Source organism: Staurois parvus, unplaced genomic scaffold (assembly GCF_062004578.1).
Source record: "Staurois parvus isolate SC_StPar_1 unplaced genomic scaffold, SC_StPar_1.0 ptg000276l, whole genome shotgun sequence".
Classification (NCBI taxonomy): Eukaryota; Metazoa; Chordata; class Amphibia; order Anura; family Ranidae; genus Staurois; species Staurois parvus.
The window spans coordinates 3087926-3110845 of NW_028318072.1; the positions used below are offsets into that span (position 1 = coordinate 3087926).

Below are 22920 nucleotides of genomic sequence, written 5' to 3' on the forward strand. Positions count from 1 at the left end.
GGTTGTGAAATCGCATGGTGCAAAAGCGCCAAGTGATTTCCCAGCCGCTGCGGTTTTAAAATGGTGCAGAAATGAATGTTGTTGTGCCCGAGCAAGCATGGCTTGCATAGCCGCAATAGTGTGAACCTAGCCTGTATGGTGACAAGTCCTTTTACACCTGCCTGTCTATAGGGATGTATGGACCATCCTATCAGGGCGCCTGAAAAACTGAGCAGACCTGATCAAATTGCACAAAAGGGACTTAAGGATGATTATACACACTACAATCTGACTATAGAAGATCATTTACATCCACCATCAACTATGTAGTGGAAGGGTCTGTCAGATTGGATACAGATTGACTGGTTAGATTACAGATGTCCTCCCTAACAGAGTTTTGGCAAAACTAAACGAGTGTACAATCAGATTGTATAGTGTATGGTCATCTCTAGATATATCAGATAAACAGGATACATCTAGCCTATACAGTCAATCTGTATCCAATCAGACAGGCCCTTGTACTGCATAGCTGATGGTAGAGCTAAAGGAGATTGGACAATACGATTGTATAGTGTATGGGTAGCCCGAGTCAGCAACAGCAATCTTGATTCTCCTACTTTACATGAAAACTCTCCTAGTCTGTGTATTAGAGCTCCTCTATGCCAAGTGTTTTGTCACAACAAGCTTTATTGTTCACACAGCTACAGTGCGAGCTCCGTGTTCATCAGTAAAGGCGCAGAAACAACGCTGCTGGCCGGGCGCATCAATCAAGCCACATACCCTCCAGCAGCCCCACCACCGATCCCCGGGATCCCCAGACAACACACGTACCTCCCGGACGCCTGACTTCCGGCTCAAGAGCTTTCAAAAATTCCGCGCTATCGTATAGCGTAATGACGTAACGAGATAACGGCTCGAGGCGGCTCCACAAAGCTGTGGGCTGGCTATTGGGCAGGGCATGGTGGACGGGGAGGGCCACGGGAGTCGTACGACATTTTTGTTTGGGGCAAGTGCCAGCAATGTGCTGGTTCATTGGTATTGCTGCTTTGCTCTTCTGATAGCTGTCAACGTGTTACTGAAGTGGGTTGAAATGCATACTGTTTTCGAGAACAATACATTAACATGAAGAGCAGGATTTATGCTTGCAGAGGTGCTCTTGGATTCATCTGCTTTTATAAACAAGGATCTGCCCTCAATGTGCTCTCCTCCAATGAGTGGACTTGCTTTTATAACCAAGGATCTGCCCTCAATGTTCTCTCCTCCAATGAGCCGACTTGCTTTTATAAACAAGGATCTGCCCTCAATGTGCTCTCCTCCAATGAGCCGACTTGTCCTCCCCCCTAACATCAGTCCCTAACCCTCAAGGGGTGTACAATCTAAGGTCCCTAACTCACATTCATACATACACATACTAGGGCCAATTTAGACAGATGTCAACCTATCAGTATGTCTTTGGAGTGTGGGAGGAAACCGGAGTACCCGGAGGAAACCCACACAGGCACAGGGAGAACATGCAAACTCCAGGCAGGTGGTGCCGTGTTTGAGATTCCAACCAACAACCTGAGTACTGCCAAGAGGAGGTGCTAACCATTTGGCCACTGTGCTGCTTCACAGCTGTACGGTCCTGGGGGCCATGATTTGCGTGGACACGAGAGCCCATTCATATGAATAGACTCCCATGCCCCAGAACACGCAGGGAAGAATTCCCTGCACTACTTCGGAAATCGAACCAAGATTCCCAGAACGGTTGCGATTTCCAGTGCAGGCGGTGTGCCGTTAGAATGAATGGCACCCATCCATGGGTACCACATTCCTCTGTGCAGGTGGTGCAGCTACAGGCATTTGTGTGGGTCCCACAGGGGCACCACTCACACAGATGTAAACTGAGGGTTAGTCAGCGTAGGTTATAAGAGGTGAGAGGCGGCATGTTTAAGGCTGGTTACTTTTAAAGTGAAATTCCACTTTTTCTGTGCTGATGGTCAGTAGTAATTCTGTTTTAAACATCCCTTATTAGAAGTCAGTGACTTGCTGATATAGTTTTGTGTTAAGCGACCTGAAGTGGGGGGTGGTGGTGGAGTTAATGCCATAAGTAATGTGCCACACTCGGGTTAATTTGCTGCTACTGCCACTAGTCACTGATGCATAGGTGACCAATAACAGGTAATTAGCAGGTATCCTGCTTCCATACCCTGGACTCTGACCTGGCTCCACCCATAGCTGACATTTATATGGGCTCTAACCCCATCACTTACATCACTAGAGGAGGGTTTGATCTAAAAGGGGAGCTAATGCCTGCTTAGCATGTGTTAAACTACCTAAGACAAGAAAACGTGTTAAAATAATACTATACATTTGTACATCAGGTGTTGCCTCTACAGTATATAAAATATATCAACAAAATATCAACTTTCAAAATATTGTGCAGCGCAGTTCACAAACAATGCATCCACAATAATTATTTCTAAATTCAAATAAAAACAAAGCCCTTAACCCCTTTGTGCTGGCGCCTCTCGACCTTTTAAGGGGTTTCTGATGCCAGAAGGCAGGGCAGGGTTTAGGGTCATGGGAACCGCCGTGATTGGTTGTCACAGCGATCACATGATCGGAAAGCTCCCAGTCACAAGTAACTGTCTTGGGAACTCGCAGGGTGCAAATTCCAGCACATATTTGTTTACATCATGTATGTAAGTAAGAGGCCTCTTGGCATTAAGGCCCAACCAAGGCGACATATTTGCGTACCGCTGACACCAAGGAATTAATGTCCGGCATGAAGTGCAATATGTGGGGAAAAAAAATTATAAATAAAATGAAATCAATTTGTCCATCGGATGCTGTCTCTGATGACGACACATGTCGAAACATGTTGGGCAGAGACACGCTCTGAGTGAAGTTCCCACACTGAGTCCGCTTTGACCTGCAGCCAACATAAACTCCTATATCTTCTTAGTGTAAGGCATGACACATGGCAATGTGAGTGTACTTATGATGGTTTCTATTAATAAATTATGGATTGTTTTACGCTATGAAGCCTTCCTTTCTGTTTTTTTTTACCTATTGGCAAATGGTCTAGAACTGTGATAACCTTGCAAGCCCATTAATGAAGAGAGTGGATCCATTAACCCATTGTTGGCTTTCAAAGATTGCATAGTGCTCCAACAGGATTGGAAGTGGATTACATTGTGTATACCTTTTAAAGCACAGGTGTCAAACTGGCGGCCCTCCAGCTGTTGCCAAACTACAAGTCCCATGAGGCATTGCAAGATTGACAGTTACAAGCATGACTCCCAAAGGCAGAGGCATGATGTGACTTGTAGTTTCGCAACAGCTGGAGGGCCAACAGGTTGACACCCCTGTTTTAAAGGAACAAATGTTTACTTTGTATTTTAACCTATAATTAATAAATATGCCACCTAAACAAATGTAACCTTACAATGTGAAAATAACTATAAATAAAGTCCAAAATATTAAAGTCCAAAAATATATATTAAACCGCACAAGTGTCCTTCAAAAATCATACAGGGGATTTCACAAAAGTGTCCCAATGTTTAGAGCCTCCCAAGGGCTTTCACGATCCAAGTCACCTCAAAAAGAAGAAAAAATAATAAATAGTGCATTATTCTTATAAAATAAATACTGCAAGTCAATGTATGAATTCACTGAACTATGTAACACACGTGATCCCTCTTCAGTGAAAAAAGTGCAAAAACGTGTTCGGGAACCATGCAAAGGTGCCAAACAACAAGTGAAAAACCAGTGTCCTCTTCTAATTATAGTAAAGAGTAAATACCCTTACCAAAATACAATAATAATCTCGCCTTAATGCCATCCAGATATAATACAACAGTCAGACAGCCCTCATGGAAGATCCTTAAAGATCCTTCAGTAAGGGCTATCTGACTGTCGCATCATGGTGTCCGTTTATGAACCAGCGATAAATGATCGCTGCTCAGTTCTCCAGCATTCTCGGAGAACGCAGTTCTCCTGTGAATGCCTTTTATGAAGCAGTTCTCCAAACGGAGAACGGTCTCCAAACGCTGGAGAAAAGTCTACAAATGGTGGAAAACGGCTGATTTTACTATAATCTCATGGGATTACAGTAAAAGATCAATTTACTAAACAGAGGTAAATTATCACTGCTTAGTTTGCGGTCCCTCCGATTCTCCAGCTCTGGGCTTGAGAATCTGGAGGGAGAACACAGATCTCCAGTGAAGAGCTGAACAGTTCTCCACTGATCTCCTGAGTGTCATAAACTGTGAATGACCAGAGAATAGCTGCAATCCTCTGAATCGCAGCTATTCTCTGTGTCATAAACAGACACCTATATCTGGATGGCATTAAGGCGAGATTATTATTGTATTTTCGTAAGGGTATTTACTCTTTACTTTAATTAGAAGTGGACACTGGTTTTTCACTTGTTGTTTGGCACCTTTGTATGGTTCACTAACACGTTTTTGCACTTTTTTCACTGAAGAGGGATCACATGTGTGTTACATAGTTCAGTGAATTCACACATTGATTTGCAGTATTTATAAGCGTTTGCATTTAGAAGCGTTTTTTAACTGTTCCATATCCAGATGCTGTCCAGAGCCTTTTTTGATCATCAGAAATGCGTGCAAAGCGTTTTCCATGTATTCAAGTGGACCTGGTACACCAGTGCAGGCAGTTACAGGTTTCATGTGAAGGAAAAAATGGTAGAAAGTGCTGCATTATGCTCATGATGGTATCCATAGTGAATACAACCAAAAAAGACAGGTAATCTCAACACATTCTGCTCTCTCTATTTCTCTCAAAATGTCTGATATAGTTAATTATTTACTGTTTTTCAGTGCATTGTGGGCATTTGGGAAGGTCTCCTGAGGTTATCTTTTAAAAGTGCTTCTGAACGCAAACGCGCATAAATGCGGTATGCAAACGTGACTAAACTGATGTTTTATAAGTTACGTTTTCCAGCAGTTTCCATCGTTCATAAGAGTTTTCCAAATGCCCCGTGTACATGAGCCCTTAGTTGTTGATCACCGCCATTACCTGTATAGCATCATAGCTGCGTAAATTCCAGTATATATACCATAGTTTGTAGATGCGATAACTTTCACACAAACCAATTAATATACACTTGTTGGGATTTTTTTTTTCTTTCTTAGCAAAATACATTTTAAAATAAATTTATGAAAATTTTTTATTTATTTATTTATATTTTTATTTATTTATATTTTTATGTTTGATAACAGAAAATAGAAAATATCAGGGTTTTTTTTTCAAAATGTTTGGTCTTCTTTATTTATATAATAAAAAAAAATAAAAATATCAAATGATAAAATACCACCAAAAGAGAGCTCTGTTTGTGTGAAAAATAATGATATAAATTTCATTTATGTACAGTGTGGCATGACTGAGCAATTTCCAGCTAAAGTAGTGCAGTGCTGAATAGCAAAAATGCCCTAGTCATAAAAGGGGGTAAAACCTTCCGATGACCAAGTGGTTACTGTGCATTTTGGTAACACACCTTGTCTCAGAAGTCTGTTTCAGCTCTAAAATGTTGGGTTTCCCCTCACTGTTTTACTCCTCGATAATGGGCATCAGTGAAGCCAGAGGGGTAAATCGGGACGTACTAAACTGCATATTGGGATGATTGGATTATTGGCTGCACTGCTTAAAACTCTCATTAGGTGTCAGTGTATTTTTACACTCATATGGAAATTATTTTGTTGTTACTTTTTTGCTATTACTATATGTTACTATGTTTTGTTTTTCTGCAGTGCTTGATACATTGTTGCAACAGAAGTGGCTAATGTTTAACTCTTCAGTTACTGATATATGTGCAGTTGTAAAATTGCATCATAGTAAATTATACAGAAATAATGGAAACATTACTCAATATATTCATTGGAGTAGATTTCCTGATTTCATACAGTACATGTATGTGTAAAGCATTACATTTTGAACTGTTTTATTAGGAACTTTTAAAAAATGAAGATTAAAACTGATAAACACCAAGGTAAAAATTAATGCATTTCTGATAACAATGTGCTTAATATTGATCTGCATGGGGATTATGGCTGGAATATAATGGTTACACATCCCATACAAATTAAATTTCACCTTTTTAGATAAAAATATGGGTAAAATTACTTTTATGTCTGGGGATTATGGGGGGAATATCATGGTAATTCTTAACCTATTTCGGATAAGCAAATGCATATAATTATTTTTCTACATGGGGATTATGGGTGCATTTTTGTGGATATACATGCCAAGGATCATATTTAATCTATTTCTGACAAGATTATGAGTATAGTTATTTTTCTACATGGGGATTATGGGTGGAATAACATTGTTAAACATGACTAGGAACACGTTACTTCTTTCTGATAATATAAGAATAGTTATTTTTCCACAAGGGGATTATGGGTGGATGATTGCAGATACACATGTCAACGACCATATTGGAAATGTTTCTCCTAAGAATATGGGTATAGTTATTTTTGTATATAGGAATTATGGGTGGAATATCATGGTTAAACATGTCTAGGAATCCATTTGACCCCTTTCTGATAAGAATATGAGAATAGTTATTTTTCTGCATGGGGATTATGGGTGTATTATGGTGGATACACATGGCAATAATCATATTTGACCTATTTCTGAAAAGATTATGGGCATAATTATTTTTTTACATGGGGATTATGGGTGGAATATCATAGTTAAACATGCAAAGGAACACATTTGACCCCTTTCTGATAAGAATATGAGAATAGTTATTTTTCTACATGGGGATTATTGGTGGAATATTATTATTATTATTATCATAGATGATTTATATAGTGCCAACAGCTTGGTCAGTGCTTTACAATATAACGGGAGACAATACAGCAACAATACAGTTCAATACAAGAGGGTTAGGAGGGCCCTGCTCCTTGGAGCTTACAATCTAAGAGGGAGGGGCTAGTGGTACAAAAGGTAATAACTGTGGGGGATGGACTGGTAGGAGGAGTAGAAGATTCCGTTATTAGCTGAGGGCAGGATAGGCTTCCCTGAAGAGATAGGTTTTCAGAGATCGCCTAAAAGTGAGCAGAGTAGGCGATAGTCTGATAAAATAGGGTAGAGAGTTCCAGAGGATGGGGGAAGCTCTGGACAAGTCCTGGAGATGAGCATGGGAGGAGGAGACAAGTGAGCTAGAGAGAAGGAGGTCATGAGAGGAGTGGAGAGTATGGTTTGGGTGACACGGGTGGTGATGTAGTTTGGGGCAGAATTACAAATGGCTTTATATGTTATTGTTACTGTTTTAAATTTTATCCGTTGGGCAATGGGAAGCTAGTGGAGGAATTGGCAGAGAGGGGTGGCAGAAATGGAATGGTTAGTAAGGTGGATGAGTCTGGTAGCAGCATTCATGATAGACTGAAGAGGGGATAGCCTGCGATGAGGTAGGCCTATGAGGAGGGAGTTACAATAGTCAAGGCAAGAGATAACCAGGGAGTGAATAAGTTGCTTAGTAGTTTCAGAGGTTAAGAACGGGTGAATCTTGGAGATGTTGTGGAGGTGAAGTCTACAAGATTTGGACAGCAATTGGATTTGGGGGCTGAAAGGACAGATGGGAGTCTAGGATTACCCCTAGTACCCTAGCATGAGGGGAGGGACTGATGGTTGTGTTATTGATCTTGATGGAGAAGTCAAGGGAGGGGGCATGGACTGGAGCGAATAGTTATAGCTCAGTTTTGGAAAGATTAAGTTTGAGGAAGCGGAGTGACACCCATGCTGATATGTCACTTAGTAGGTTAGTAATGCGAGAGGAGACTGAAGGGGTGAGGTGAGGAGTAGAAAGATAGATATGTGTGTCATCAACATAGAGATGGTACTTAAAGCCATGGGAATTTATCAAGTGACCAAGGAAGGAGGTGTACTTGGAGAAGAGAAGGGGTCCAAGGACAGAACCTTGAGCAGAGGCAGACTGACCATTTGGAAACTCGGGCACTGCCCAAGGGCCCGGGGTCAGTAGGGAGCCCCATGAGATGCCCCTGGTACCTTTTTCATAGGCTTTTTTGAGTTTGGGCAAGGACACAGGGGCCCCATGATCTCTATTGCCCGGGGCCCCATGAGTTGTCAGTCCGCCCCTGACCTTGAGGGACCCCTACAGAAAGAGGGAGTGGAGAAGAGGAGACAGAGTTATAGGTAATGCTGAAGGAGCTCTGTGATAGGTAGCAGGAGAATCAGGAGAGAGCAGAGTCTCTGAGGCCAAAAGAGTGGAGTTTTTTGAGGAGGAGGGGATGGTCAACAATATCAAAAGCCGTAGAGAGGTCAAGTAGTAAGAGTACGGAGTAGTGGCCATTGGTTTTAGCAATTAGAAGATCATTAGTGTGAGTGTAGTGAGCAAAAGCCAAACTGTTAAGGGTCAAGAAGGTTGTTGCCAGTGAGGTAGGAGCTCAGGCAATTGTAGACTAAGCGTTCTAAGAGTTTTGAGGTAAATGGGTGCAGTGAGATGGGTCTTAAATTGTTCAGGTTGGTAGGGTCCAGGGAGCGCTTTTTAAGTATGGGAGTGATGTGTGCATGCTTTAGAGGGGAGGGGAAGGCACCATTAGAGAGGGAGAGATTGAACATGTGAGCGAGGGAGCATAGGATAGAAGAAGAGGATGACCGTGGAAGTTGTGAGGGGACAGGATCCAGTGGGCAGGTAGTTAGGCTTCTGGGAGAACCTTAGCGACCTCTTTGGTAGTAGCAAGGTCACAAGAGGAAAGTGTTGAGGGAGTTTTAGTATAAACTAAGTGGGATGGATGTCTGTGCAGTGGAAATGCCCCTACGAATTGCATCAGTCTTGTTTTTGATATTATTTGCAATCTCGTAAGCAGATACACCCATAATCCCCATGCAGAAAAAAAATATTCTCATATTTTTATCAGAAAGGGGTCAAATGTGTTCCTAGACATTTAAAAAAAAAACAATATTCCACCCATATTCCCCATGTAGAAAAAAAACTATTCTCATATTGTTATCAGAAAGGGGTCAAATGTGTTCCTATATTTTTAACCATTATATTCCACCCATAATTCCCATATAGAAAAATAACTATACCCATATTCTTAGGAGAAACAGGTCATATATGGTCCTTGGCATGTGTACCTGCAATCATCCACCAATCCCCATGTAGAAACATTTCTATTCTCATATTTTTATTAGAAACATGTCAAATGTGTTTCTAGGCATGTTTATCCAGGATATTCCACCTATAATCCCCATATAGAAAAATAACTATACCCATATTCTTAGGAGAAACAGGTCAAATATGGTCCTTGGTATGTGTACCTGCAATCATTCACCAATAATCCCCATGTAGAAACATTTCTATTCTCATATTTTTATCAGAAACATGTCAAATGTGTTTCTACTGTAGGCATGTTTAACCATAATATTCCACCCATAATCTCCATGTAAAAAAATACCTATACCCAGGGGCAGACTGACAACTCATGGGGCCCCTGCGTCCTTGCCCAAACTCAAAAAAGCCTATGAAAAAGGTACCAGGGGCATCTCATGGGGCCCCCTACTGACCCCGGGCCCTCGGGCAGTACCCGAGTTTCCAAATGGTCAGTCCACCCCTGCCTATACCCATAATAATTTCAGAAGTAAATATGGTCCTTGGCATATATATCCACAAAAATTTACCCATAATCCCCATGTAGAAAAATAATTATATGCCTTTGCTTATCCGAAATAGGTTACGAGTTACCATGACATTCCCCCCATAATCCCCAGATATAAAAGTGATTTTACCCATATTTGTTATTAAAAAATGTAATTTGTATGGGATGTGCAACCATTATATTCCAGCCATAATCCACATGCAGATCAATAATAACCACATTGTTATCAGAAATGCATTAATTTTTTCCTTGGTGTTTATCAGTTTTAATCTTCATTTTTTAAAAGTTCCTAATAAAACAGTTAAAAATGTAATGCTTTACACATACATGTACTGTATGAGATCAGGAAATCTACTCCTATTAATATATTGAGTAATGTTTGCATTATTTCTGTATAATTTAGTATGATACCATTTTACAACTGCACATATATCAGTAACTGAAGAGTTAAACATTATCCACTTCTGTTGCAACAATGTATCAAGCACTTCAGAAAAGCAAAACATATTTTGAGTAACAACAAAATCATTACCATATGAGTGTAAAAATACACTGACATGAGAGTTTTTAGCATTGCAACCAATAATCCAAACATCCCATCATCCCAATATGCAGTTTAGTACGTCCCGATTTACCCCTCTGGTTTGACTGGTGCCCAGGGGCGGACTGAAAACTCATGGGGCCCCCGGGCAATTGGGGATCATGGGGCCCCTGTGTCCTTGCCCACACTCAAAACAGACCCAAAAAAGCCTATAAAAGGTACCAGGGGCATTTTATGGGGCCCCCTACTGACCCTGGGCCCTCGGGCAGTACCCGAGTGCTGGAATGGTCAGTCTGCCCCTACTGGTGCCCATTATCGAGGAGTAAAACAATGAGGGGAAACCCAACATGTTAGAGCTGAAACAGACTTTTGAGACGAGATGTGTTACCAAAATGCACAGTAACCAATTGGCCACCGGAAGGTTTTACCCCCTTTTATGCATTAATTTTTTCCTTGGTGTTTATCAGTTTTAATCTTCATTTTTTAAAAGTTCCTAATAAAACAGTTAAAAATGTAATGCTTTACACATATATGTATTGTATGAAATCAGGAAATCTACTCCTATTAATATATTGAGTAATATTTGCAATGCATTATTTCTGTATAATTTACTATGATGCCTTTTTTCAGCCGCACATATATCAGTAAGTGAAGAGTTAAACATTAGCCATTTCTGCTGCAACAATGTATCAAGCACTGCAGAAAACAGAAACATTTTGAGTAACAATAAAATCATTGCCATATATTTGTGTAAAAATATAGTGACACCTAATGGGGATGTTGAGCATTGCAGCCAATAATCCCATCATCCCACTATGCAGTTTAGTACGTCCCCGGGGTAAATCAGTCCAGCAATGATAAAGAGAGCAAAAAAATGGACCTATACCACTTCATAACTAAACAAAACTATCGCCTAGCGTTACACTTTATTCAAGTAGCCCCAAATATACTGCAAAACAGGTACATTTCAATAAACCAGTAGGAAAAAAAACGAAAGTAGCTACGCCTAGCCTGGAAGTAAATGTGTTGGCGGAAGTGGTTTAGTAATAGTCCGAAAGTTGAAGGGTAGGGCGGAAGTGGTTATTAACTGGCCCGGAAGTGGAAGAGTGGGGCGGAAGTTTCGTCTGCGGCACGTTGTTTGCTGTCTGTGTGTGAAGTGTAGACCGGGCAAGGGACGGCAGCATGGCGGATGTTACTGCCCGTAGCTTGCAGTATGAGTACAAGGCGGTAAGTAGACTCAGCGCTTACCCATATACCAGTGGGAGCCGGGGGGAGGGATGACTGCTTCTGTAGTGGGCTCCCAGGGGTCACATGGAGGTAGAAGAGTGGAAAGTCTACCAATTGTGAAACTTTCCATTACTCTTTGTGTCTGGGAGTTCCAGGGCCACTACAGTGGAGTGTCTCCTTGACTGATATCTGGTACCACATGATACATTGTCCTCTCTCAGTTGAAACCATTTATAAGTATTAGTTTTGTAGTCAGATCGGAGTAGGCATTGCCAGCCCCATGGTCTTCCCCAGTGCATGATGGGAAGTGTTTGCTACAATAAGTGTTCTCAGCCTTTCACTTAGGATAGTAACAATATTGCCATCCGAACCACCAGATGAGCAGTTTATTGGAGATCAGATATGGTTTGATACAGCGGGGTGACAGAAATAAGAGCCGTGGTAACAGATCCTCCCAGGGCTCGGACAATTTCCATCACTTTGGTAGGAGGAGATACAAGGGTTGATTTACTAAAGTTGTAGAGTGTGAAATATGGTGCAGCTCTGCATAGAAACCAATCAGCTTTTGTCAGAGGTTAACCACTTCTTGACCGAGCTATAGCTGAATGACGGATACAGTAAAGCCTTTGGACACAGCTGATCACATGGCACAGTAATGGGCCAATCACAGTGGCCTTTTACCATGTGATCAGCTGTGTCCAATCACGTAAATACACTTGCTGGTTATCGGCAGTACTTTCCTCATGCTGCGAGGAAAGTATAGCCTATAACCGGCAACTGTGAAAGGATTAATCTACACCAGGGGTAGGCAACCTTTGAGAGGTGGAGATCTACCTGAACAACATGAAAGAGATCAAAAGATCACCGGGGTTCAGCACCATTTGAAAAAAAAAATTAACTAGCAAGGCCTAACTAAATAGCAAGGAAAACGTAGACAAATAAATTAAAAACCAATGTCACTGTAAAAATACAAACATTGCCTACCTTAAAAATGCATAGTGTCAGTCAGCAGGGCGGTGGATGGTGTCAGTACAGCAGTAGATGGTTAGCAGGGCAGTGGATGGTGTCAGTCAGCAGGGCAGTGGACGGTTTCAGTAGTTTTTATTTTAACATTTTTATTTTTTGATATTGTTTACAATTTCTTAAGGAGAGGGGAGCACTTGAGGGAGGGGCCAGGCAGCAGAAAAATGGAGGAACAAGGATAGGAGGGGCAGTGGGGGAAGCATTTACTAGAATTGATCCTCCTGCAGCAGCTATACGCTGGTGGGAGGGCGACGAGGAGATACTAGCTTTTAGCTGCTCTAGCAGGATAATAAAGGGGATCGTTGGAAGGCAAGTATTTTAAAAATCTGAACTCCCAGCAAGTGGCTGGGGATTGGGACTTTTCTGCCCCAGCCCTCCCCCCCGCTACCTATTTGCCCTAAAGCGGCTGCCTGAGCAGCCATATGCTCGGCGCTAACAGAAGGCTGCTTAGGTAGCTGCCTTAGGGCACCAAGGTAGGGGGGGGCAGAAAAATCCCAATCCCCAGACACTTGCTGGGAATTCAGATTTTTAAAATACCTGTCCATGGGAGGGAAGGGGGGGAGACACTGCTGGAGGGAAGGGGATTAGATGTCACTGCTATGGGGAAAAGGGGGGCAGAGGGCACCACTGGGGGGGGGGGGGTGATGTGAAGGGCGGTAGAGGACACTGCTATGGTGGTGGCTCTGTCCTCTTGAAATCACCTCCCCCCACTCCCAGTAGTTTCTTCTGCCCCCCTTTCCCCCAGCCTCCTCCGCTGCTGCTGTTGTTCTCAGTGCATAGCGGATGGCAGCAGGGCTCAGGACAGAGGACGGGAGGAGGAGCTGGCCAAATGAACTTTACATATTAACAAGCTGGTAATTGGTTGTTAGGACCAGCCTAGTGACCAATCACCTGTGGGTTAATATGTTAAGGTAATTTGGCTCCCCCCCCCCCCCCCCAAAGCACCTTGTCCCCATGTTGATGGGGACAAGGGCCTCTTCCCCACAACCCTGGCCGGTGTTTGTGGGAATCTGCAGGCAGTGGGCATATCGGAATCTGGAAGCCGGGCCCCCAGATCCTGCCCCCCCATGTGAATGAGTATGGGGTACATGGTCCCAATACTCATTCACAAAAAACAATAAGTGTAGTGTGAAAAAGACAGAACACCGTCTTTGACAAGTCCTTTATTAAAAGAAAAAACTAAAAGAATGTCCCCCGCAGTAGATCTAACCTCAATCACCATGCCCTCTGCCGGCCGGAAAAAAATAATTAAAAAAAAAAAGGCTTCGCTTCCGACTATGCCTTCCAGCCGTCTGTCTGCTCTAGTGGTTTGACAGTTCTTAAATAGGTAAGGGGCGGGGCCACCCAGGGACATCACGCATGTGACCCCACCCCATGTGACATCAATGATCACAGCGATCGCTTAGGTAATTGGAACCGGAAGTTGTCCTCTCTCCTTCCCTACCCGAAGACTTCTGGGACATGTGAAAGTTCCCGGAAAACTATGGGACCGTTCACAGGGTACAGTGCTACCTGCGCATACGCAGTGCGCAGCTGGCTGTGAAGCCCACGCTTATATGTGTGCCCGTGCTTATATACCATGGAACACAGTGAAGACAGTCATCATCAATTTATGGAAAACCTTTGTCACAAAACGAAAAGAAAACTGTTTGCTGTGACTGCTTATAAAGTGTTAGTTGCAGTTTGGCTTCAATTAGTGTTTCTAAATCTGACAACGCTACTTGTGCAAATGTGCCTCTGTTCTCAGTACCCAGAGTGTGGGTACTGTAATACAGGATATGTTACTGGCCAGATCACCAAGGAAAAATACCGGGAAAAAAAAGCCTAAAAGAAGACAAATTCTGCAGCAACTACATCTAATGTCAAACCTTCCGGCAAGATAGGGTGCGCTGATCAGGGTAGTCACAGAAGTGGATGGTCAAGGTTTTCTAATATGTCTATTTGTTTCACCAACTGGTGGTTGCTTGCACCCACTTCGCAGTCTTCTTTTGGAACTTGCCCTGATCGTTTGTGCTGTTAAATAACTTTTAACTTGGTAAATACTGTCACCTGATAATGGTGACATTTGGCACCATGACAGCAAATGACTCTGAATACAACGTTTACTGAAGTCTTCTCTTTTTTTTTTTTTTTTTCCCTCTACACACCTAGAACTCCAATCTTGTACTTCAAGCGGATCGTTCTTTGATAGACCGAACTCGTCGCGATGAGCCCACTGGAGAGGTGTTATCGTTGGTGGGGAAGTTGGAGGGGACCCGAATGGGTGACAAGGCTCAAAAAACCAAACCACAAATGCAAGAAGAAAGGCGGGCTAAGTGAGTTCTTTAAAGATTGCCTTTTAAAAATAATGTTTGTGTAGACTTACTGAGCTGGTGAACTGCAGACCAGGGGTGTAAAAAATAATGCAAAATTCAAGAACAAGTCAGTAGTGCCAACAGGAAAACAGTTTTGACATAAGGGTAGCTAGAATTCTTTCCTTTAAACCATGATTTGTTTTGCATCTTTTTGCAATTATTGTAATAGGATTTGCAAATAATAAGTCCTCTGTTATTAGTAAACTGTACATACATTATTTTTTGATGTTCTTGTCATACTATATGAGAACTTTGAAAAGGGTAATGACTCAAAGGATAGGTTGTTAGTAATGTGCATGTTTCTGAGTGTGGAAAGCATTTCTCTGTTTTACATACAGATACTGTAGAGCAGAAAAGTCACTGTTCCAATGTTGCCATCCCTTACAGGAGGAGAAAACGAGATGAAGATAGACATGACATAAACAAGATGAAGGGATTCACCCTCTTGTCAGAAGGCATTGATGAAATGGTGGGAATTATATACAAACCCAAAACCAAAGAGACCCGTGAGACATATGAAGTCCTACTCAGCTTCATTCAGGCTGCTTTAGGAGATCAGGTACATTTCTGGCTGTGTTATCTGTCAGATGTTCAGGAAATGGTATTTTATTAATCTGTGTTAATCCTAATTTTTACTGGTTTACAGCTAACCAAACAAATTTCCTTCTTGCAGAAGATTTCTGTGTACCTTCTGCAGAATGCAGTGCCATGATTACATTTCTGGTCTGTTGATTAATTCAGGATCTCTCCTAAAGCGGAGTTCCACTCACTCTGTAAAAAAATAAGTCAGCAGCTACAAAAATTGTAGCTGCTGACTTTTAAAAGACAGCTACTCACCTGTCCCATGATCCTACGTTGCCCCCCGCCGCAGCCCATTTTACTGGCCATCCGGTATTCAGGTTACGGCTTCACAGCCGGTCTTCCACTGCACATGCACTTCCTGAATGGCCCGACGTCTTCTGGGACCTGTCACGTGTCCCATAAGACTTTGGGGAAGGACAACTTCTGTTTCGCAGCGGAAGTGGGAGCAGGTACCTGTCAAATTTGGCCAAAAAGGTGCCAATCCTTATTGGGGAGTGGGGGACCAATCTTTAAAGTGGAACTTCCCCATTTGGGTGGAAATCCGCTTTAATGTTTCATAGGAGAATGCTATGAAAACGCAGAAAAAATATTAGTTTAGCTCCTATTCAGTGGGGTATGTTTGACCAATATGGTTGTAAAAGTGGATTACAAGACTTTTTCCTTAAGACCTTTTTGTTACTTTGCTTGTTAACATTAATGAGTAGATCAAGATTGATTTCCCAAAACATTGCAATGTAAGCACTGCTCACTAAGTCATGCTGAGAATTTTGGATACTAGTGTCTTTCATATTGTTCTCCTTAGCCAGTTTAAGATTGCAGTGATCTGAGGTGGAAAATAGGTATGGAAGGTATTTCTTACTCGCTTTTGTCTTTCCAGCCCCGAGATATCCTATGTGGTGCAGCAGATGAGGTTTTGGCAGTACTAAAGAATGACAAACTGCGAGATAAAGATAGGAGACGAGAAATAGAACAACTCCTGGGACAAACTGATGACACACGTTACCATGTGCTGGTTAACTTGGGCAAAAAGATTACAGATTACGGAGGAGACAAAGAAATTCAGAATATGGGTGTGTATAGTTTTCTTTGCAATAAAACACCATAGATAATGAACCCATACATGAAACTTATTGTTTTCTTGATTTAACTGAAAAAGGCACGTGGGCTGTTTCCTGGCAGCATTACTCTTATTCCGTTTTTCAACTAAAAACTAAATGTGGGCTTCTGAGAGAGATCCATCCATGCTACTTCCTAATTGGACTGTATCTGAGGTTTCAAAAGATAAATTCTTGATGTGTGCACTTTAATTGTAGGTTTATATTAACTTGTTCACCTCTTTGGACATGACCTGTAGGTTCAAAAAAGTGAACAGGTTAAAATATGCTCAGGGCTGTAGTAGCCGCTATAAGCTTGTTTTAACTTTTATCAGGGGGCTCTGAGCTTCCATGTACAAGTAATCAGGTTGGCTGTGAAGCTGTCCAAATACATTTACATAACTGGCATGTGCTACCTTCCTCCCCCACAGTCCCCTGCCAGTGGTTCTTGGGCTCTTTCTAATCTTCTGGGAATGTAGGACCACATCAGCTACTTTTCAAGATGGATCGGGGAACAGTAGTTCCCCACTCTCTTCTGCAGCACTGTGAACTGGAAGCACTCGGGTCTGAGCACTTCAGAATTCCAGCTAGAAAGCAGGGTGTACAGCTGATCAAGCACATCCCCTTGCTCAGTTGGCTGGAGCAGAGGACAGGGGAGAAGTAAGAGGGATTTTCACTGACGCATAATTTAAGTGTTACTAAACCCAGAACAGTAAAATCCGTCTGTATATGCAGTAAAGCATGCTTTTTATACTCACTGTGTAATCTAAGTGGTTAATCCTCCGCATTGTGTAAAAAGGAAGTTTGATCCTGTCTTCTCTGATCCTCCCCTTCTACTGCTCCCAATATATCACCTGATAGAACAGAGCCTTGGGGGAAAGCTGCACATGCTCAGTTTGGTGTGTATTGCTAGATTTTTTTTTTTTTCTTGGGAGAGTGCATGTGAACAGCACAGGGCCAATCAGCACTTTCCAGACAGAGAGTCATGGGTCCTGCAGCCTCATAGGGAAGAATAAAAAATCTCCTCCTACAAGCTTTAACCAGTGCTCAGCTGGACACTGATAGAAGGTACAAGACTGCTATATTGCTGATGAGAAAAGGTATTTAGAAGTTTATATTTACTAAAATAATTGCATTTCCATATTCTGTGTACTGTGGGAGACCAGATATAGTGGATGCAGGGTCCTGGATTTAGTAACGTTTGAAGTGTTTGGAGCACTCTGTAATAAATAATTGTAAAATTAAGATCACAAATGTGCAGGCTCTTTAAATAAAAGAGAAAAATCTAAGGTGTTTGCGCCTGTCTTACTTGTGTGATCCGCCAGTGATTCCCTCAAAAAATGTATGCAAATACAGAGATTCTCAAGTCATTGCTTGCAAATGGCTAGGCATGCTTCCATCTCAATTGACAAAACTTGGACTTAGTGTTTGGCTGTTTGGGCACCTAGCAGGACCTTTGGGGGGAAAATGTGCATGCCTCATATCTTGTTTAGGTCTGCTTTGGAACTCCTATGCGTCTGCATTTAATTTTGTCAAGATAAAAGAAACCCTATGCTACTTTACTTTTACTGTATTAAAATTGCTGGAAGGAACAAGTTCTATTCTAATGTTACACACTAGGTACAGTGATTGCCTTGTGCGAAATATGCCAGAATATTACTTGGTACAATTGATTGCTTCTGTGGAGATGATCCAAGTCAGTGAAATATGATTGTGGAGTATGGAGCCTGATCTCACCTGGAGCAGCATGTAAAATATTTGACATTGTTAGTAATTTATCTAAAGTGTACGTTACCCCAATGTTGCATATTCCTCCTATATCTGTGGTACCTTGTACTTGTATCCTGTTCTCTTGATATTCCTTCCTTAGTGTGAAATACCTGGTCATTCTTCCAGCTCCCTATAATAGTTTCCTATTTCAATTGACCACGCAGGGCTGGACTCTCATCCATCTCAGCGTGGTCAGTTTTCTACTTTTCATTCTGCTTGGGAGCACATCCTGACTGTAATCCAGTGTTCAAACTTCTCATGACACGCCCCCTTGCACAGAGGTCATGTGATCACTTCTAAAAACACAAAACAAAAATTAAGTTCTTTATCTCAAATGTTTTGCCATGCATTTCCATTTTATATTTTTTTTTTAACTGCAGGGAGTGTTTTTCTTTATTTCAAGGGCAAGAAAACTCAAACGCCACCTTTGCACAAAAATCAAATGTAGTTTTTTAGCCTGTGCTTCATGTTTAAAATAGCTAGAATGCATTGTGGCTAACTGTTGTGTCAAAGCTCATTTGAAACTACAATTTCCTACTTGAAGAAAAGTTTTTTTCATTGTCTTTTCCTTACAGATGACAATATAGATGAGACATATGGGGTCAATGTGCAGTTTGAGTCTGATGAAGAGGTGAGTGATATTGAAATTGCCAGGTTTTCTACCTTGCTGTTTATGCAGTGAGGGTGCTATATAATCCTCTTTATCTACAGGTTGGAGATGAAGATGTGTATGGAGAGGTGAGAGATGAGGCTTCCGATGATGATATGGATGGAGATGAAGCTGTTGTGCATGGGACACTCTCAGCCAATGTAAGTGGACATAATTTTAGGGATTGATGTACTAAGACTGGAGAGTGCAAAATTGGGTACAGCTGTGCATCATAGCCAATCAGCTTCTAAAGTCAGATTGTTCAATTAAAGTGGTTCTAATGGTTGCCTCCTTCAGCCCCTCCACTATACTCACCTGAGCCCCCTATCGATACAGTGATGTGCATGCGAGCCTCTGCTGTCCTTGATTTCTTTTTCTTCATTGGCTGAGACACAACAGCGGGAGCAGTTGGCTCCCACTGCTGTCAATCACAGCCAGTGAGCAGAGAGCTCTGTGTCTTATGGAGACACACAGCGAGGCTCGGGAGCGAGCACACACCAGTTCCCCCATTGCAAGTGGCTTGCTACTGAGGGCATTGGTCACAGGGAGGAGCCAGGACCACAGGTGGGGGCAGGGGCGGACTGACAACTCATGGGGCCCCCGGGCAATGGGGGATCATGGGGCCCCTGTGTCCTTGCCCAAACTCAAAAAAGCCTATGAAAAAGGTACCAGGGGCATCTCATGGGGCCCCCTGCTGACCCCGGGCCCTCGGGCACTGCCCGAGTTTCCAAACGGTCAGTCCGCCCCTGGGCAGGGGACATGAGAAGGAAAGGATTAGGGCTGCTCTGTGCAAAACTGTTTAACAGAGCAAATGAGTATAACGTGTTATTAAGAAAGGGAAAAAAAAAAAAGAAAACGAACCTTTAGGGCTTGTTCACACTTGACTAATTTCTAACTCTTCCCAAACGCCCTATGCGTGTTTTTGAGGCATTTGATATGTGTTTTCCAAGCGTTAAAACCGCACCACAAACGCCTATAATGAAATTAATGGTATTAACGTCCCACGAACTCCTCGCAAGCACCCCGCAAATGCCTACCATGCGTTTGAGGAGCGTCACCATAGACTTGAGAGAGAGGCGTTGAAAGGCTTCAACTCCTCCTGACTGGACACGAGGGGGTTTATTTACTAAAGCTGGAGAGTCCAAAATCAGACTCCCTTCTGCATAGAAACCAATCAGCTTCTAACCTCAGCTTGTTCAATGAAGCTTTGGCAATGAAACCTGGAAGCTGATTGGTTTCTATGCAGAAGGGAGTCTGATTTTGGACTCTCCGGCTTTAATAAATAAACCCCGAGGTGTCAATTTTGCTGCGATGCTAACACTTCAGTGTGAACAGCACTGGGTGCTGCCATGTGTATATTTTTCATAGGCATTTGGGGAGTGTTAAAAACAAAAACGCCTGCCTACAAAGCTAGTGTGAACCTAAGAATCACTTTAAGCTTTGGTTCTAAAACCTGGAAGCTGATTGGTTTCTATGCAAAGCTGCAGCAGATTATGCACTTTCCAGCTTTAGTAAATCAACCCCACAGTGTTTTAGAATTGGAGCACAATGTTTTTTGATCTAATCCCATATATCCCACAGCTTGTATCATCTGGAGAGCTCATGAGTACTAAGAAAAAGGATCTTCACCCTCGTGATATTGATGCTTTCTGGTTGCAAAGGCAGCTTAGCAGATTTTACGATGATGCCATAGTCTCCCAGAAGAAGGCCGATGAGGTTCTGGAAATCTTAAAGGTATGTAACCTTTGTTTTCTCAATCAGACTTAAAAAAACTGACTTCTATTTTAGTAATAGACATAATGCTGCAGAGGAGGAGGGTATGACAATCCAAATCCATATTTGGCAGACAGGACTGTGCCATAAACATGACACATTCATAATACACTAAATGTTCATCCATGAACTGTTTGCTGGTGTCCATGTTATCTATAATAGAGATGATACAATGAGTGACGTCATCATTCAGAACGTATTTGTAAGGGTTGCATCCCTCAACCCAAACTTGTAAGTAGCATATCATTTCAATCAAGCTAAAAATGTTTTATTTCTGTTTATTTTTAAGACTGCAGGAGATGACCGTGAATGTGAAAATCAGTTGGTCTTGCTGCTGGGATTTAACACTTTTGACTTCATTAAAATTTTGAGGCAGCACCGTATGATGAGTGAGTATTTCTTTAAAGAAAGCTGTATTGTTTCTGTTAATTTTAAAACAGGAGGTCTTGTATTTTAACTTCTTTCTTTTTACATTGGATTAAGGGCCATCCAAAAATGTTATGTAATTCTGATACTGAATAATTCTCCAACAAATCAAGCGTTCCCATAGTTTCAGTAAAGGTTCAGTTTCAGTAAAGTACAAACACTTAACACATTCTAGCATTAAAAATACTGTAACAAAATAATAATCATCTTTTTTTTTTACTGGCTTTTACCTAATTCATGCGCATCCTAATGGATTACCTACCGTATTTTTCGCTCCATAAGACGCACCTGACCATAAGATGCACCTAGGTTTTAGAGGCAGAAAACAGGAAAAAAAAAATTCTGAACTAATGGACTGCAGACATAGTATAGGGGATGACTAGAGACTGCGGACACAGTACAGGAGATGACCAGAGACTGCAGACATAGTACAGGGATGACCAGAGACTGTGGACACAGTACAGGGATGACCAGAGACTGCGGACAGCACAGAGATGACCAGAGACTGCGGACAGCACAGGGATGACCAGAGACTGCGGACAGCACAGGGATGACCAGAGACTGCGGACAGCACAGGGATGACCAGAGACTGCGGACAGCACAGGGATGACCAGAGACTGCGGACAGCACAGGGATGACCAGAGACTGCGGACAGCACAGGGATGACCAGAGACTGCGGACAGCACAGGGATGACCAGAGACTGCGGACAGCACAGGGATGACCAGAGACTGCGGACAGCACAGGGATGACCAGAGACTGCGGACAGCACAGGGATGACCAGAGACTGCGGACAGCACAGGGATGACCAGAGACTGCGGACAGCACAGGGATGACCAGAGACTGCGGACAGCACAGGGATGACCAGAGACTGCGGACAGCACAGGGATGACCAGAGACTGCGGACAGCACAGGGATGACCAGAGACTGCGGACAGCACAGGGATGACCAGAGACTGCGGACAGCACAGGGATGACCAGAGACTGCGGACAGCACAGGGATGACCAGAGACTGCGGACAGCACAGGGATGACCAGAGACTGCGGACAGCACAGGGATGACCAGAGACTGCGGACAGCACAGGGGATGACTGCTGACCTTTGGGGAGGGGGGGGGAGCGGGTACCTGAATTTGACAGATACCCGCTCCCACTTCCGCGGAGTTGTTCTTTCATCTTACCTGTTGCTCTATCCAGCCGCGCGCTGTCTCCCGGCTTCTGTAATGGCGCTCGGCATGATAGCCGGGTGCCCAGTGCGCATGAGCGAGAAGCACTTGCGCTTTGTGATTGGTCCGGCGGCTTCTGGGATCTGTCATGTGTCCCAGGTGCCGCCTTACCATTCACAAAAAGCACCGCTTCTTGCGCATGCGCACTTGACACCCGGCTGGCATGCCCACACTACAGAACCCGGGAAGACCGCGCCGCTGGATAGAGGAACGGGTAAGATGAAAGAACAACTCCACGGAAGTGGGAGCGGGTACCTGTCAAATTCAGGTACCCGCTCCCCCTCCCTCCCCAAAGGTCAGCAGTCATCTCTAAGGTCCCGCTGTAGAGCTGAGCGGCCGGCCCGGTATTCTGACACGGCGGCAGTGGAAATACCGGACCGACCGCTCCATATTCGCTCCATAAGACGCACTGACATTTTCCCCCCTTTTTTGGGGGAAAAAAGTGCGTCTTATGAAGCGAAAAATACGGTATATTTATGCAATATGGTTTGCTTCCTTTCCCATTTTACTTGGGTCTTGCAACATTATTTACAGCAGGGCCCAATTGCAAGTATTTGTGAGTATTTTTCTCTGCGTGTGTGTTCATTTGTTTTAAATACAGTGATTGATTTTACACAAGGAGAATGTATGGTAAATGCCATATTCACTG

The 22920-nt window shown here is 42.9% G+C and overlaps 2 protein-coding genes across 3 annotated transcripts in view; one reads left to right on the top strand and one right to left on the bottom strand.

Annotated features, from left to right (window-relative positions):
- NCAPH (non-SMC condensin I complex subunit H) overlaps nt 1-867 on the bottom strand; it is a 46653-nt gene extending 45786 nt beyond the window's left edge. The window contains exon 1 of one of the 2 annotated variants that reach the window (XM_089681714.1): nt 811-867. The gene's annotated coding sequence lies outside the window, so the exon portion shown is untranslated. Of the gene's footprint in view, nt 1-759 lie in introns of both variants that reach the window. The other variant, XM_089681715.1, reaches the window with a different exon arrangement.
- A 10373-nt stretch (nt 868-11240) lies between these two features.
- The window catches only part of SNRNP200 (small nuclear ribonucleoprotein U5 subunit 200), a 57640-nt gene continuing 45960 nt past the window's right edge, over nt 11241-22920 (top strand). Inside the window, exons 1-8 of the mRNA XM_089681717.1 lie at nt 11241-11379; nt 14554-14717; nt 15144-15315; nt 16216-16408; nt 18778-18833; nt 18914-19012; nt 20433-20585; nt 20914-21013. Of these exons, the coding sequence (XP_089537843.1) occupies nt 11335-11379; nt 14554-14717; nt 15144-15315; nt 16216-16408; nt 18778-18833; nt 18914-19012; nt 20433-20585; nt 20914-21013 (982 nt within the window). The 5' untranslated portion in view covers nt 11241-11334. The remainder of the gene's footprint in view (nt 11380-14553; nt 14718-15143; nt 15316-16215; nt 16409-18777; nt 18834-18913; nt 19013-20432; nt 20586-20913; nt 21014-22920) is intronic.